Raw genomic sequence first — 15,039 nt, 5'->3', positions numbered from 1 at the left:
GACAAGGGACATCTATAGATATCACAATTCTTTTGGGGGAAGGAGAAAACTTTTACACAAGACTGTAATATAACTAGAAATCTATGACTGAAATAAGATTGATTCACTTTGAACTCTTAAGCCTCAAATGCACGACTTGATAAGGTTCTCAGTAAATGTTGTTAACTAAAACATTGTTTACCTTGTTTCTGAATTTTACACCATAGAACTTGTCAGCTGACTCAAGCAGTTCAGGTCTAAATGTTGTTGTAATAAACTGAGCATGTTCAGCTAGTTCCATAATCATATCTAAAAAAGAACACAGGAATTATTCATTAATGTAATCTTCTCAATAACACAGGACACGTTTTAATATGAGACAGGCAAAGAGTTTGCTATTCCTTATTCAAAATGAGATTTTGGTCAATAAAAAAACCCACACCCACAAATCAATAAAAGGATCCATACCAGGTTTTTATCTATTATAATTAGTTTCACTATCAACTCTGACAAATGCAGCCACTCAGCAAAATCAGTGGGTTATCAGAACTCTGAAGAAAGACAGAGTAAGTAATTTTCCAACAACGCAATGAGTCAGAAGTTACTTTTAAAAAAATCAAACTACACTTCAAAACGGGACTATCTCTACCACACTGAAGTGTAGTAGACACCCCCTTTAGACGCAGTAGATAACACAGCTTCTACCTAAAATCAAGTTCAGGAAACACAATGTTAAATTCTAACACACATGTTGGGATATTCAAAAATGTGCTTTTATGATTAAAAGCTTTTGTCTTAAACATCAGGGATGAGAAGACAGACTATCACCTTCAACCACAATGAAGATAAATAAAGGCAGACAGTTACCCGAAACAGCTTTTCTGTGCTGAGCATCCAAGGCTTGGTCAATTTCATCAAACAAGTAAAATGGAGCTGGATCACATTTCTGGATAGCAAATATCAGGGCTAGGGCCACTAAAGATTTCTGTCCACCTGAAAGTTGCTGCATTTCTCTCATTTCACCCTGCTTTCCTGTGAACGATACCTAAGAAAACAATGCCACAGTAAAATGATTTCAAAATATTAAATCACAACATCACTTGCTATTAAGTAAACAGGACCAAGTAAAACACTGTTTTTATAAAAAATAATTAAAAGATAATCTAGGAGTACTGAAACACAAATAATTTTCTTTACCCTTATGCCAACTCCAGTGAATTGGTCTACAGATGGAACACTGCTCTGGGATCCAGATCCCCTTTCACTCTCGGTGCTGCCTTCACCTTCATCCTGGGACTGACTGCCCTCCACATCTCCCTTCTTCATCACTAATGTAGCCTTGCCACCAGGGACTAACTTCTGGAATACTTCACTGAAATTTTTTGACACCTGAAAAAGAAAGTCAATACACCAGGTCATTTTCACATAGTGAAATCAAATGAAGCAAAGCTGTTGTCTGTTGGTTTTTTTGTTTTGTTGGGGGTTTTTTTTGGTTGGTGTGTTTGTTTGTTTTTTTTTTTTTTTAACACAACCACACTAAGTATCTGCTTCAAACTGGAGATCCCCATTCATGTGATAAACATGCTATACAGAGCCACCTAAAACACCTAAGCCAACTGTTCTTGTAGTGTGAATATATTCACAAATTTTTTTCAAGGAAATGATAGAACTAAAACATAAAAAAAAGCAGCAAAAGCAAGTATGATTTATTTCAGTAAACTTCAGATGAGATCTCAGCTAAGCAAATGACCTTTTAAGAGAAGACTTTGCACACTTCACAATGAAAACCTTTTGTTAACATTAGGAATTACTTTCACCAAATCTGGAAAACCGATTTGGTGAAGTTTTTTTACTAGACATTTCCCAGTTTGTACGTAGTACAAAGATTCACCAGAAAGGAAGTCTTTTAAGAGGTTTAAAGCAAAGCTAGAGTTGTAATAACAACCAAGATCAGCACCTATTTAAAATGCTAGTCTATTTCTTTGTCAGTATTTAAAAAAAACCAAAACCCACAAACCTCAATATACTGTCTTCTGTTATTATAGAATAGATGTACTTAGTATCTGCTTCTTCCCATATAGCTGCTACATAATGGGACAATTTGATTTCAGTACCAGTGTCTTTACAATTGTTGCCACTTTGTTACCTGCTTGAAAGTCAGCTGAATGGCCTCATATTTCCTGAGCTCAAGGACATTCATCAGCTCCATGATGGATTTGTAGCCCCTGTCCAGTTCCTCTTGTCTTTTTATCAGTTTTTCCTTCTGCTCTGAGAAATTCACAAACTGATCTAAAGCTTTTTTATTAACATGACTGTATTTCTTCAGTTCCGTATTGCACTGCTCCAGTTTGCGGAATAACTGTAAATGGAAAATAATACTGTATTAAAGCGGTTTGCAATTCCAGCCACATTTGACACTCAAGACACTAATATTTCAGGTCGTGAAACCAATCACACTTATTACCTGCTTTAAACTTAAAGTCTGATATTTTTCAAAAGCCTCCTGTGGAAGTGAACCCAACTCCCGAATTTTCTTCATACATTCCTCTTTCTTCTTAAGGAGCATGCCTTGCCTGTTAGTCATTTTTTCAAGTTCTTTTGTATCATGGTTAATGGCATCCATATGCTCCTTCTCCATGTTCTTCCAGCGTTCCATGCTCTTTTGAAGCTCTTTAATTCCTGCTTCTGTTTTGTCAATAGAATTATCCAGATCTGAGATAGGGTGAAAGCACAAAACCCAAAGTGGTAAGACTTACGTGCCTGCATAAAATCAGCAATTACCCAATGAAGTATTTATGAAACAAAAAGATAATCTAAAGAAAGATCTATTAAGTAGTAGAAAGTTAATAAGCTGAAAATCCTTCTCTCTTCTTCCCCATGAGTATATGAATTAAAACAACCCTAACATATATACTAAGGTCGTTTTGTTAAAAGTTTAGAAAGAGAAGCAAAAAAAAAGTTTGAGCCATACAGCTGGTATTTCCTATTTGACAGCAACTTGGTTCTAGATAGGTTAGACAAAATTCAAGAACAACTAAACAAGATCACGCTTGTATGAATATTGCTTCAAAAGTACTATGCTCTGAAGCCAGAAGTCTAACCAACACATCCTTATTGGTATTACAGTGTCAGTTGTGGATGCTTTCTTTTATGTATAACATGCACAAAATCTTGTTTCACTTGTCTTTTGAAGTTCAAAAAAAATCCATTACACACCAACTACTATAGTGTATTTGAAACTAATGATTACTTCTCATATTATAGTCTATTTCTCAACCAAAATATGGTATATGTGAACTCCCAAAACCATGGAGAACTTTCTTTCCAAAAACCGATGCTACCAACCATCTGACCGTGCCAGTGTATCTTTCACTCGTTTGTTGATAGCCTCAAGTTCCGATGTCGTGGCAGTAAGAACTGTGCCACCTTCTGTTTCTCGAAGCTCGTTCAGTTCCTATCAGACAAAGGAAATGCCACTAAGCTTCAGCATGGAGGGCAACAAAAGTGTAAGTCAGACAAACAAGTTATCTTCTGCTACTCTACATATAACCGCATTAAATATTTTAGTAAAGGTTTAGAGAATAGTCAGTTTTCAAACAAATCTGTAATTACAATGGTCCTGTTTATACATACACTGTGAATTTAGAGTAAGATTTGTCAAAAGTTACATGCCTAAAATACTGTGCTGAAATTTAAGTAAGACACTTCGCTGTATAAAGGGAAGCAAAACCCACCACAGATAATGCAGGGTAATGAGTATTTATCAAATTACTAACACATGAAAGCCCTGGAAATAAGTCAGAAACAGACGGCAAAAGTAAATTTAAGAGAAAATCTTTACTTGTTCCACTTGGTCCAAGCGTTTTCTTAGATTCTCATTGAGATATGTTTCAACTCTTGTGATAATGCCTTCTAGTTTAATCCTCTCATTCAAAAGCTGTCTGTTTTCCTGGAGACAAAAAAAAATTATTTATGTTAATTGCCCTGGCTGACTCCTAAACAACGATTTTTTTACCTTGTCAAAAAAAAAAAAAAGACAAAAAGACCCCACTTCACACAATTCTGAGCATTAAAATATCACACAATTTTTCAGACTGTTGCTTTAATTTTAACAGGTAGAAGGAACCAAATGGTAAGCATTTTTGCAGCCATCTACTGTAAAAGTCAACCATACAAATCAGCAGATTTCTTAAACTGTATAGCACCTGAATTCAATTCTTAAACCCAGAAGAGCTTTAGAGAGTCTACTTACAAGGTAGTGGTTTTCTAACAATATGGGCATCTACTACGTGCTTAAAGGCATTGTTTTACTTTCCCACACTGTACATCATTCCTTTCAGGTAACTACTTGTACTTAGTATTGTATGTCCAACTGCAGCAGCAAGGAAACTGATTATTCCAACAGAAATAGCCATAATTCTCACACAATACAGCTGGTAAAATTCACCCAGCATTTGAGAAAAGCATGCAAATACACCTTGCAGATAAAAAAACTCTAAACATGCCTGCCTACTGCTGATGAAACTACTTTAATAACATTATATTCATATGTGACTTTTCATACAAAAGGACAAAAATAAGTTTATTGGAAAGGTACCACATTTAATAGCAAGACGTTTTCATTTCCTTACTTGCTGTAGTTGTCGAATTTCATCATTAAGAGCATCCACACGTTTCTGATCTTCAAGACTGAGTTGAGACAACAAATCAGTCCCCAGTTCTGCTTTTAATGATTCTCTAGTTGACTCCATAGCATGTAAACTTGCCTCCAAGCTCTGCAAACTGCGTTGCTATGGAACAGATATTACACAATCATTCAAACAATCTGTAGATTTGTATGAATTTAACTTTTCTGTTTACATGAACATATTTGTGTATCATATCTCTATTTTATCTCTTCCTATTTCATATTACGATGTTAACCACAGAGGAATGCAAGTTTATCAGTAATATTAATAAAACATTTAATATAAAGCCAGTAACAGCTTTCAATATCCCCATACTATACCTTAGGCATAAATGTCTTTTCAGATTGCTGCCTTTTCTCCTTCAGCATTTTCATCTCTGACAAAATACTGTCTCGAGAGGCTTTGAACTTCCTCTGCTGTGTCTCAATTTGCTGCATTTGGTTCATTAGCTGGTCAATCTCATTATTAATCCATACTGTGGGCTAAGGAATACTTTGTCCTTGTTTTAAAAGGCATTTTATACCTACTAGTACCTTCCACATTTTATTCCATTTGGCATGTTCCTGCAAAACCAAACTATTCATTTGTACAGGAGAAATCAAGAACCATCAAAAAAAGTAACTTGAGAACCCTTATCAACACCAAAAACAAACAAGGAAAGGTCCATTTAACTGTAAATTTTACAACACAGCACTCTGAACACAGGGATATGTCTGAATATGTAAGAAAAATTCAGATCTTACAAAATACAGAAAAGCAGGTGTTCTATTTAAAAAAAAAAAAAAGACATTAGAACAATACAATTATCCCTTACCCAGTTCTGAGGCAAACAGTGTAACTGGTTTGTGGCAATTTTGATGTAGTGGCTTAGGTCATGGTGCAGAGCTTGTGCAAGATTCCACTTTGATTTATGTTCAATTACTAACAGCATGTTACTCCCACTACAATGCATATTTTAACATGACATCAACTTAAATGCCCTAAAAATTAATTCCCCTAAGCAGAGGTTACAGTAAAACGTTTCACTATATACTTATAAACATTTCAGGAAAACCAAATGAGCTACGGAACAGGAAGTTAGCAGGAATGTGTACTTTACTTTCAGAGTAACTGAAGTTTGCTTGTGTTATGTTCTAAAAGTTGCTGTCAGACTGCTGTAATAGCTCTTTAATTACAGTCACTGTTCTACCACAGCTGAAGGGTATGCCACAGAGCACCCTACTTGCATCCTCTGCAGATGCCGCCTCAAAAAGAAACCCAGGGCTAAAGACTTCAGCTTAAATAATAGCAAGAAAGATTTTTCAATTCCAAAATAGTAGTCCTGGTTAAAAATTAAGTTATACTAAAACCAAAGGGTCTAACGGGTAATTGGTGAATTTAACTACAAGCAGCAAGAATTCCAGCTGCCATTCCTAGTTACAAAAAACCGGGTACCTGTACAACATGCACTGGGACTAGTTAAATTACTTTCTGCACAAATCCTTTTAATATCATACACCTACATATCTGTAGGTTAAAAAAAGACCCAAGGAAGGAGAAAATGAATAAACACTTAATTGTAGATACACAAAATGCATCCTGTACATTGCCTACAGGTAACAAACAAGAAAGGTGAAAGACACTCATCATTGCTGAGGCACATAAAGCCAGGTGGCAAATTCGGTCTATGTTTAACAGACCATTTTGACGTTCTTCTACTGACTTACCAAGACATAGGTACATACTTTTAAAGTTCTGTTAATCAGCTGTGGATCTAAGCATAGGCTTCAGTCTTCTGCTTATCTGCTGCCCCAAAAATGTCTCTAATGCACTGCTGCAGGCCAAAAAACAACTGGGTTCAGTTCAAAGGACAGAACGACATAGATAATGGAGAAGAAAATTGTATAAGCCTCCCTTGCTCCTGAATTCTAGATATTGGATCTCGAAAGGACACTGTAGCATTAAAGGGGTTAGAGAAAAAGGTGAGAGTTACTTGAATTTTGTACAATGAGACTGGAAGACCAAACTGTCAAGCAACTTGAAGCTTAATGATATTATAATCGTCTCCATCTCCTCCCCACAGCAGAAGTGGACTATGTAACACACCAATTCAGGACACAAGTACTAAAAATATAATACAAGTCAGAAGAAACAGTGAAGATTAACACAGATAACAAGAATATCTGGTTATACCAGTTACTACACAAACTCTAGAAGGAATAGAAAGCCTCATAATGTGGGGTTTAGCCTCATCTCTAAGCTGTAAAGGTCAAGACAAAATTTTAACAGGGACAGATTACTAAAGCTCCTTTTTCCTGAGGTCTACAGAGCCAGCCACTCTCTGAAGTGACCTACTGGACAAGGTGTGCTTCAATTACTATTTTCCAGTCAGGTCTTCCCAGTATGGAAGTTCTACCAAAAAATTAACAGTAGTATACAAACTATTTCTTAACTAGCTGCATTGATCTAAAAATATTTTTTTTAAAAAAAGAATACAATTCAGGCATTTAAACAATGGGTATATTTTAAAATCTGTTTTCAGTGGCTGTACACCAATTTTCACATGCAGGGTTTTTGTTTATTTCTGTTTTACCATTAAATTCTTTGTTATTAAAACCTCTACAGTAACATATAGAACCAGGTTGCATAAGCAATGGTCAAAATGCCACAGCTAATATGTAACATTGACAAGTTAGTCTCCTGTTTCTTTTCTTACTGCAATCACAAAACAAAAGCTTTGTCACCACACAACCTTTCCCCAGGAACAACAAAAGGATATTTTCAATGTTTCTCCGTAAGTTTTCATTGAGCTTTGCTTCAAGTTCACCAAGTTCTTCTTCTGCCTTTCTAACATCTTTTTGCAATTCAAGTCGAGACTTCCTTGTGTCGTAATAACCTCCAGTCAAAGCACCACGATGGCTGACTTGATCACCTAAGAACATAACAGAATGAGATGAACAAAACTGCATGCCATATGCTCTCCATTAATGTTCAGAGCAGTTTCTACAACACAACTTAACAGACTAACTAGAATATTTAAACTAACCTACAGAAGCACTGCAACATTATCAGGAATCACATATGTATATTTACAGTAACTAGGGAAATGTTTATTTCTGTATTCAACGTAAAGTGCATTTCCTTTCTCAAGAACAACAAAGACTGCTATGGTCTCCTTCAAGCATTAGCTGAGATTTTTTTTTTGTTTCTGATTAACAGCTGAAACCACGCAGCTTAAAGGGAAAAAAAAAATACATTAATGAAAAATGCAATACTTAGCACTACCCATTTAAGAAACAAAATCTTAGATCTTCTGAGGGAGAAAACAAAAGAGAAGCTGAGTAATTAGCAGCATCTGTGGCTCGTAGAGTATACTGTTACTGAAAAAATTAATCATTTCCTCCTCAGACATCCTTAGGAATTTTGTCAGATTGACTTTAAGAAACAAAAAGACAACAATAAGCCTGAAGGGAATCTGTCCTCCAAGAAAAGACAAATGACAAGAGTTATGTATTATTTCAGAGAACATAACCTGTAAATATGTCTGGTACACAGATGAATTCACCTTGCACTTTTCAGTCATTAAGGCCATAAACTAATGTTTAGGGTGTGAATCTAAGTTTGTGGAAAAACACCATAAATACTCCATGAAAACATCCTGTTAAACTGGATGAATCAAATAATCTACTTTACAATTCTCAGGATGGAGACACACAGCTACCAACTTTTAGATCAAACAAAAATTCAACAGTTCGCGAAGAAATCCTGTATTTTTAAGCACTAGACTTAACTGAAGTGCAACTTTGTACATCTCTGTCAAGTACACTATTATTTAAAATAATCTTATTTTGACAATACTAACAGACCATGTTTAATGAGCTTCACATTCCAGGGATCCTATTTTTTACAGTAAGTAATTTATAAGAATCCAATATTTACCTTCCAGAGTAATACAATCCATAGTGAAAGCCTCTGGCCAGCTGGGTAGACACTTCCATGCTACGACAAATTAGAGTCTTTCCAAAAACATGTTTGAAAGCTTTGTCAAATCTTGGATTGTATCTCAGTTTACTGATCATAGGAATTGCATCCTGAAGCGACAGTTATTTTAATAAGAACATATTGATATAAATACAGCAAGTATATTGCAACTACTTCATATGCAGAATTCAAGAGTGCCTTGGAAAAAAACTACCATCAAGAGTAAAACCAGAATACACTCTACCCTCGTAACAAGAATTTCTAAAAGTTTAGCATATCTCAAAATTCACCGAATATTAACGTTGGCTTCACAATCAATAAACTCCTAGAATGAAGACTTCTGGAGCTGTGTATATCGTTATTTACATACAGGATGTCAAACCCTGAACTCAAAGCACAATATTGTGAACGATACTTGAAGTAAACAGCTGTCAGTTGGTAGAAGGATGACACACTGACTGAACGTTCCCAAGACAAACACATAAACACTCTACGGAAATCAAGTACAAGATTTTGCAATTCTAGCTTTTAACAGCTAGGCTTGAGTCTTAAGGCAACTTAAGAGTCTGCCAGGAATCTCACCCAAGTATTAAACTGCTACTGAAACAAGCTGACTAATTATCATATATTTGCATTATAATTTTTTTCCTCAAAAAAAATTTTATTCTTTTCTGCAGAAAGCAGGATGCAAACATTAACAGTTTTACTAGTAAAGCCCCCCCCCCCCAAAATAAGCATGCAAGGAGTCCTGTTTATTTCTATTTATTGTTTCCTATGTTTATCTGAAGAAAAAAAAAGAGAAAAAACTAATTTTAACGAACTTATTCTACCATGATTATTGCAGGAAGAAGTTAACATTCACACCATTAGGTCACTACTAAAATTTCAAGTAAGAACATAGGCTTTCTTGAAATGTATTTCAGAACTATTTTTTAAGTGGTTGTCACTGAACATTTATTTATGCATTTTTAAACATAAAGGCACAACTCATTTCCAGTAACTTTGAGAAACTGTTTGCAGCGGTAACATGGCTCTTTAGCTTTTGTCCATGGCAGCACTTCAACTTAAAGAATTACAATTCAGTAATCCAGGCAATTATTACCAGTTTACAATAAAATTGTATCAACTATTTACTTGTAAGGTGAAGGCAAATACCTGGTAGGAGAATATCTTCCTGTAGCAGGTTTTTTATGCTGAGACACATACATTAGAAGTAGTATTTAACTGCAGACATTCAACAGCAAAGGAAGTGGTGGGCCATAAGCAATATACACAAACAATTCAGAGTATGAGACTTTGTAATTATGAAGTAGAGGAAGGCTCAACAGGAACTCCAACTCACGTTAGTCTCAGGATAAGCAGTATCTCTAACATCCAGCTTGTTCAGAGGGAGGAAAGTGACTTCTCCAGGAAGGTTCATTTTGTTAAATTCCATTAGGATCTTTGTACTGACCTCATCAGAATCCACAATGTGATAAAACAACCTAATTAACAAGTCCAACAAATAAGCAAAACTTTATTGTGCTAAAAGGACTAGCTTATCTGCACAGGAACAGTAAGCATGCAGGTACCACTAAATAATGTTATCAATATAAAACTGCGTCACATTTTCTGTTCAAGTCTCTGCCTCAGAATACGCAAGTAGATACACTCCATTCACTTTCATTAAAATGGGATCAGCCAAGAATTTTGTATTCCACCTTCCAGTCACAAAAGCAGCTCAATGTGCATTCAGTGTTATTGTATACACAGCCTTTTTTGGTTCAGCTGCAAACCTGTGCCTTCCATACCGTTTCAATATACCATGTTCAGCCCCCTGCATGGATTCACAAGGTTGTGTCTGTACACAACCAGAGACCACACCTATCTGCCTGTGCATGACTGGGAGCAAGCATCAGAGGGACTGAAATAAGTCATCTTTCTTTTGCAAACTGAACTACAGTACGCTTGTTTCTGCTTTTTTCCAAACTAGGTGGGAGGGGGCACAACAGGGTTCAGAGACCTGTGAAGTACTTTGAAGAGACAGCCTTGTTCACAGACGCACAAATGTTTCAGATGAGGGACTAGATCAAATTGTGGTAGCAATCAACATTTTTATGTGACAGTTTGCAAGATCACCCCTGTCCTCTTTCCTGCCCTTATGCCACTATCTACATTTCATTAGAAAAAGAATTTGTATGACTACTCACAAATTTGAACAGGGGAGTGATCACACAAAAAGATAATCTAAATTAATTTGAAGTATCAGATGCTGCAAGAAGTGCTGTATCACCCAGCAGGCACTTAGTTCTAGAACACACATTACACAGACTCATTAACACTCAACACCTTTTCAGATAGCTTTTAAACAGCAGTTTTTGACAGTTTAGAGACCATCGCCACCCATGTGATTTTCTAGCATTAAGTGAAATAATTCTTATTGTTACCATTAAAACATCACATTGCTTACTGTAGAATTCTCCACACTGGAAGATGCCATTCACTTTATTCGATATAGCTCAGCCTCACCACCAATCCTGGTGTCAGGAGTGTGGGTCTGGGTCTGTCGTTTTGTTTTGTTTTGGGTGGGGTGGATGTCTTTGTGTGGTTTTGGTTTAGGGTTTTTTTTAGACAAGATCAAGGGCAGCTAGGATTAATTTTGAAATAGTCAAAATTCTTCTTAGTTCCTTCTCAAAGGAGTAGCAGTTTGATCATGCTGTATAGAAGGCACTTTGACAAAGAAGGGGTGAGAACTCAAGTTCAAAAGAACAAAACTTTCAGTAACAGGCACCAACAAATAAATTGTAACACTCAGCTGCTTTAACTTAAGTAAAAATAAAGAGCACATAATTACCTGTTGCCTGCAGTAACTTCAACACAGGTGTAGAAAGCTGGTTCACATTCAAAGTTATTCATCACAATGCCATGATAGCCATTTAGAACATGCTGGTTTATGCCTTTTCGACGGAAGTGCTCCAAAACTTTGTTTATGCTGTCTATACCATTCAAAATGGCCTGTTAAAATATAACTCATTATTGTACTGCAATTAAGATTTACAAGTATACCAATTTTACCTTTAACTTTGTGAAAAGGTCACCTTTTTTGCCAAGTTCCTGCTAACTAACCTACAGCTCTAACAGAACATACCTAAATATTTGAGTCTGCCACTTTTAAGGTTCTTAGGTGTTTGGTTTTTTTTTAAAAAAAAGCAAAAATATGTCAGAAGAAATTTTAGAAGTATTCTATTTCTACCTGGTCTCCTTACCTCTCCTCTATTAACTTGAGCTTACAAAACTGATTTCCAAGTAGTTCTAGAGCTATAAATAATTGAAGGATTTACCTTGCAAATATTATTTTTCCATCTTAATTATGACACTTCTTTTGGTTATGGTCTTACTGTAACGGCTGTATCTTTCAGATATGACTACAACTTGTCCTTTAAGAATGAAAAGAAAAACCTCCACATGGAATTCTCAAATACAGGGTATCTTACCTTTCCTGTTGCTGCTCTGAGAAGCTGCTGTTTCTTTTCTAAATCCTCCCGCTTTGCTGCAAGAGCTTGTTGTTCTGCATTCTCTTCTCTCCATAAGTAACTACAGAAGAAAAAAATTTGAAGTATTTTCAGTGTGAATGAAGTTTGAAAATTTTTTAAAATTATTATTGTTCTCAAAGACTGATAATTTTAGCAGGAAGACAAAGTGCAGAGTTCACACATGGCTATATTTAAAAAAACATACCTAACAAGCCATGTTAACAACTACACAGTTGGGGTCCTTCACATTAAGTGAGATTCAGACATATTTCAATTAATTACTAACTTTCTTTCGCTCTGTAGTTCATCCTTTTTATTTTTCACTTCATAGTATTTTCTGTCCAGTTCTTCAACACGAGCCTTCACTTCATTAAGATCCTGGTCCAGTTTCTAACACAAAAAAGAAGAACAGTAAGAAACTACAAGTCTCTACGTTCAAAACTTTCTTTTATTCAATACCAAATACTTAAAATTCAGAAACAATTCCTACAAGTGTTTTAACCAATTTACAACAAATTGTAGAAACACTTAAAATACATACATCTTTAAGGGAGCAGTAGTAAGGTAAAATTTATCAAGTAGACTGCAAGGCAGGCACTGACTTGAAATGTGCACCTGATTATTACAGTGAAATGGCTCACTAAGTCACGGTAAGAAACTGAATCAAACTCTTAACTACCATACACATAACTAAGGGTAATCATGCTCTGAAGCAACATTTGTGATAAGAACACACACACCAGTCTTGTATATCATGCCATACTGCTGTTAGTCTGTCATGGTTTCAGCTGGGATTAAGTTAATTTTCTTCTTAGTAGCTAGTACAGTGCTCTATTTTGGCTCTGAAAAATCTTAGCCTGTTCTCCAGCAGTACTCATACTTTAACACGGCTGCTATCAACAGCATGCTTGTAAGCCAATGCGCAGACATGATCCCCTTGCTCACTGAACACTTGCCATTTTCAAAGCAAGGGCTTTGAAAAGCACTTTTCAGGGCTAGCACTCAGATAATGGTTTTATAGTTACCTATAACTATACTAGTTACAGTTAGAGAACTAGCTGTGTTCCCAAAACACAGCCAAGTTTTTGCAATCTAACTTTGCAAGCTATCCATCACATTCACCCAAGACACCCCGCTTCTGAACAAAAAGCTATACAACTCCTAGCCTAAGCATAAATCAACCTTCCTTTAATGAGAAACAGGAAACCAAGACATGTTTTTAAAAGGAATCAAAGGCCATCTCAAAATTTAACCTCTTCAATGCTACGTAATTCCTATTGAGCAGTAGAATACACTTAGTCAGCAGTAAAAGTAATTTCTTTCATTCACCAATCCAGAGAATCATTACTTTGCTAACATTGGCCCCATCCAAGCAGTATTTTAGTAGAACAACATTGCCTTTGTATAACTACATTTCTAGACTTTGTCAAACTGATGCTCAGATTCAGTAGATGTATCACACAACAACCAAGAACACTGTCTATCAGCACATGCAGGGTAGCAGGACTGGCACTGCATGCTCTCCCACTAATCCAGAGGTTTTCACTCCTGTAGCTCCTAGCAGGAGTGGTAGTTTTTGATTATACTGCTGTATTTGCAGTGTAAGAGCTGTTTCTGAATGGAAATTGAAAATCTAAAAAAAGTTATGCAAATAATACTGACATAGATTAATCTTCTAACATGGACAGGTATGAAACTTCTAACCATCTGTAAGTGTGATGCAAAGGTACAGTGCTTGCAGAACAGTTTAAAAGATCCTCTGTTTAGGGCAAGTAAGAGAAGAGTGAAAGCCACCAAACACAGACCTCAGTAATATCTAACGAATTGTTAGCTACATGAAATACCTATGTTGAACACAGCCAAGAGCAAGGCAGACCTACATCTCCTCCTGAAAACTCGGGCCAAACACTCTGCAGAAATGTCATGGTTTAACCCAGCCAGCCACTAAGCACCACACAGCTGCTTACCCACTCCCCCACCACCACAGAGGGATGGGGAAGAGATTCAGGAAAAAAGGTAAAATTTATGAGTTGAGAGAAGACCAATATGAAGAAACTGAAGTGTCCTTGACTTAGTATAAACATTACTTTCCAACAACTAAAACATTATCAACATTCTCATACTAGACACAGAACACAGCACTGTACCAGCTACTGAGAAGAAAACTAACTCTATCCCAGCTGAAACCAGGACAGGAAAGTACTAGAAGGGAAGTCAAAATACATAATGAAGTCAGATGTAGTGCTAGAGGGAGTTTATCTGCAGATGCTTTCGATAACATGTTTTTCAGAAGACCACACCCAAAAAGAACCCTTTCTTATAAACAGGCACTGAAGTTTAACTGCCCAAGATTGTTTAACCCTTCTCTCAAAAATACTGAGAAATAATAAGCTAAAAACTTACACTGTATTGTTCCAAGTTTTTCTCCTTATTTGCCTCTGTATCCTCTAAATCCTTGTGTATAGCTGCAATCTGCCGTTTCTTGTCATTGATGGCTTGATCTAAAGACTTCAGTTCTTTTTTTATCCACTTATCCCTTTCTTCTTTGGAAGTAAACTGGCTTCCTCGACCTTGTTTTGCATAAAGATCTGTCCTTTCCTGTGTAGCCTGTGCAAGCCTATTTTGAGAAGGGAAAGACATGCTGTATTGTACAGAAATCTTGAATTTATTAAGGGCAAGCATTAAGAATTACCATGAGAGATTTTGGAAAACATCAAACCAGGCTCAAAAATAAGCCCTAAATCAGTAACAAAGAAGACGATCATGTTATAAACCATGAAGTCACTCAGAAGACTTCACAAGAAGTAATAATAGCCCACAAGTGGTTAAGCTCAAAAATTAATTTCACTGAATACTGTTCCCACCACCCACCCCCAACATAAAGGAGGTTTTTACAGATC

General features: G+C 36.1%; 1 protein-coding gene across 1 annotated transcript in view; it reads right to left on the bottom strand.

Annotated features, from left to right (window-relative positions):
• The window catches only part of SMC3 (structural maintenance of chromosomes 3), a 28,225-nt gene that overhangs the window by 721 nt on the left and 12,465 nt on the right, over positions 1 to 15,039 (bottom strand). Inside the window, 17 exon segments of the mRNA XM_037399463.1 lie at positions 182 to 288; positions 847 to 1,024; positions 1,177 to 1,368; positions 2,126 to 2,338; positions 2,444 to 2,691; positions 3,325 to 3,433; positions 3,821 to 3,928; positions 4,611 to 4,769; positions 4,988 to 5,139; positions 7,426 to 7,578; positions 8,586 to 8,616; positions 8,618 to 8,737; positions 9,970 to 10,111; positions 11,461 to 11,621; positions 12,101 to 12,200; positions 12,426 to 12,529; positions 14,543 to 14,756. Of these exon segments, the coding sequence (XP_037255360.1) occupies positions 182 to 288; positions 847 to 1,024; positions 1,177 to 1,368; positions 2,126 to 2,338; positions 2,444 to 2,691; positions 3,325 to 3,433; positions 3,821 to 3,928; positions 4,611 to 4,769; positions 4,988 to 5,139; positions 7,426 to 7,578; positions 8,586 to 8,616; positions 8,618 to 8,737; positions 9,970 to 10,111; positions 11,461 to 11,621; positions 12,101 to 12,200; positions 12,426 to 12,529; positions 14,543 to 14,756 (2,491 nt within the window).

The sequence above is a fragment of the Falco rusticolus genome, chromosome 9 (genome assembly GCF_015220075.1).
Source record: "Falco rusticolus isolate bFalRus1 chromosome 9, bFalRus1.pri, whole genome shotgun sequence".
NCBI lineage: Eukaryota > Metazoa > Chordata > Aves > Falconiformes > Falconidae > Falco > Falco rusticolus.
Note: the sequence above shows the minus strand (reverse complement) of the source record. Positions and strands in the feature narration are given on the sequence as shown.